We start from the raw sequence: 2869 nt of genomic DNA on the forward strand, positions 1-2869 counted from the left end.
AGACAAAAACATTAAAACCCATTACAAACGAGGCATTTGTTGCATCCAGTGGGGACATAATTACTGATTCTAATGACTTCTACTGTCTTTTTACGAGTTGCGTTGCGTTGCATTGCATCGTGCCGTGACAACATAAAACCCTGTCTGCATTTGTGATCAGAGAAATTACAAACAACAAGTGCTACTCCACACTGCCCAAAACTCGCGTTTGAAACATCAGTGGCAAATCCTTTAAATGAAAATGAAGGAAAAATTTAAATCGCATCATATGACCCCTTTAAGTCAAACTTGAAGCAAATTGATATAGTTCTCATTGTTATGGTCCTAATGGAGCTCATTTCCAGTCTGAAACACCATTTATGTCCTATATACTAAAGATAAGAAAAGTGCCTGAAAAGTGTGCTTTCCTATAGCATTTTTATTTTAGCCAATCATGCATTGAATGGTTGTGTGTAGCGTCAATAGCATCACATTTACTGCTGTCAGAGTTTTGGTATCTCTCTTATGAAGGCTTTAGAAGCGGTTCAGACTAATTACTTTGGCTCGCTGGTGACTCTACAAGACAGTGAGAAGGGTCATACGGAGGCTTTGCAGCTGCTGCAGAGACAGCTCACTGAAACCAAGGTACACTTCTGTCAGTGCATGTTATTCCAAGAGAAAAATCCCCAATTTAACCTGGTGCTCCATAAAACACAATCTTCCCCTGGACTTCCATTAAGGGGGCGACCCAGGCCATATAACGATTGGAGTGAATGCTGCTGTCATTTTAAATAATGCGCCACTCCTTTTTAATCAGAATCGCATGATATGTAATAGTTACAGTAGTCTTTATTGCTGAATGCTTTATGCCTGAGGATCAATTCTAGATTGATGGACTGACTGTGATTTATCGGCCGGTCATCCGCACATTCAGCACCCGGATTCAAATTACTATGACTTGATATTGAAACCACGTCTCAGTTTCATCTCTGATGGGACTCTATTAAACCTAATCTGGAATCAGGTTTTGTGGAAATCGAAATACAGCTGACAAACAGCTCATACTGCCCACCGCAGCCATTACAGATTCATGGCAGGTCTCTCACTCTGTCCCTTGCTCATTTCTCTCTCTCTCTCTCTCTCTCTCTCTCTCTCTCTCTCTCTCTCTCTCTCTCTCTCTTTATTCTGTTGACATTGAATTTCCAACAGGCACATTGGTTTATTGAGCAGGTCTTTAATCTTGACACCTTGTTTTAATCAGTGAAGAGAGACACCACAGTCAATAATGCAACTTTGTTCATCTCCCTGTTTTTTCACCCTCTTTTTTAATTATCCCGCTGTTTGGGATTGGGGACTATTGCAGAGGAAGAACTTCCTGACTCTGTGGACGTCTGATGTTGATCTTATTTGTCATTAGTTAGTCTTCATCCCACATTTTATACAACACTGCCTGCCACCCCACTAATGTGTGTGTGTGTGTGTGTGTGGACACATTAGTTGACTCCATTCATGCATTTATTCATTCATTCATTCATGCATTCATTCATTCATTCATTCATGCATTTATTCATTCATTCATGATTGAAATTTTAGGTAAAAAATGTATCTGTATTTGAATCATTTGAATCTGTAAGAGAAAAGGCTATGTTATACACTTTACAAATAGAAAGCATATTTTATAGTATTTTTAAAGTATGCATATTCAGTGGAAAACTTTTTTTGTAAAAATAAACAGATTTTTGTGCGTTAGAAATTAATTTGATTGTCAACATTCAAAATACTATAAAATATAAATATATTTATATAGTATTTTCTATGTGTGTATATAATATAATATGTTTGTAATATGTGTATATATTTATTGCATATATTATTTTTTTTATTATTTTTTTAATGGTTGACTTTTCTGTCTCCATTTTAATCACCTTTTAGTTTCTTTTTTTTTCTCCACTTGTCAATAAGAAATGAAAATGAACCCTATTTACTCTCTTGAATACAAGTTCCTAGTTATATTGTGAGTGATTCATCAGTACGTTATTCCAGAGAGAATGTTTGTCTTCATAATCTTTCATCAAAATATAATAATTAGTTCCATGTTTGAAAGGACAGATGTCACCAAGCTCTCTTTTTTTCAACCTGTCCTCTCCGACCGGTCATATAGACCCACTTTTGACAATCCAGTTCATTTCTAACGCACAAAAATCAGTTTATTTTTACAAAAAAAAAAGTTTTCAACTGAATATCCTGTTTTACAGCATTCATATTGTGGAAGTAAAATGGATTGCAGACCACGTTGAATGTAACATGTCATGAATTTTCGAAGAACAAATTCCTTGTAGTCTCTTAAATTGATTTAAACTCGACTTGTATCTCAGTGATTGCATTTTCTGGAAGCAGGCTGTGTTTTCGTTTTAATTGATCTCCCAGATTGCATATTTATCTTGAAAGCTGATTAAACTTTAGTGTCTTTCAGTTCTTTCCCAGGCTGTCCGCTGAAAATGTAAATGTTTGCATTGACCAGCCGGTCGTATCCTGTCTGAATTTATTGATGTGGTGCCTTAAGATGCTTACGAAGGGCCTGACGCTTGACATTGACATTCAGAACCATCAATGCAAAATGTTTCCTGAAGCCCAGACTCTCCTGTAGAGATAAGAGGACTGTCTCAAGAGAGCTGTCACAGCACAACCTTTTGAGGAGATTTATTGAGTAAACTGAATGCAATAATAAAGCAGGCTCATCGTTTCTAAATGATAATAAAGTGGCTGATTCAGTGATGTGTTAGACTATAGATCATGTAAAGTTACTTTTAAAATAAAGTCTCTTACTCTTAAAATAACTTTTCTATGGAAGCTTGTTTACACCACATGATAAAAAAAAATTTTTATCTCA

The 2869-nt window shown here is 35.9% G+C and overlaps 1 protein-coding gene across 1 annotated transcript in view; it reads left to right on the forward strand.

The window, feature by feature from the left end:
• LOC107654402 (E3 ubiquitin-protein ligase TRIM62-like) overlaps nucleotides 1-2626 on the forward strand; it is a 45579-nt gene extending 42953 nt beyond the window's left edge. Inside the window, exons 3-4 of the mRNA XM_016441450.1 lie at nucleotides 511-624; nucleotides 2543-2626. Of these exons, the coding sequence (XP_016296936.1) occupies nucleotides 511-624; nucleotides 2543-2626 (198 nt within the window). The remainder of the gene's footprint in view (nucleotides 1-510; nucleotides 625-2542) is intronic.
• Nucleotides 2627-2869: the final 243 nt, after the last annotated feature.

Source organism: Sinocyclocheilus anshuiensis, unplaced genomic scaffold (assembly GCF_001515605.1).
Source record: "Sinocyclocheilus anshuiensis isolate Anshui unplaced genomic scaffold, SAMN03320099.WGS_v1.1 scaffold527, whole genome shotgun sequence".
Taxonomy (NCBI): domain Eukaryota; kingdom Metazoa; phylum Chordata; class Actinopteri; order Cypriniformes; family Cyprinidae; genus Sinocyclocheilus; species Sinocyclocheilus anshuiensis.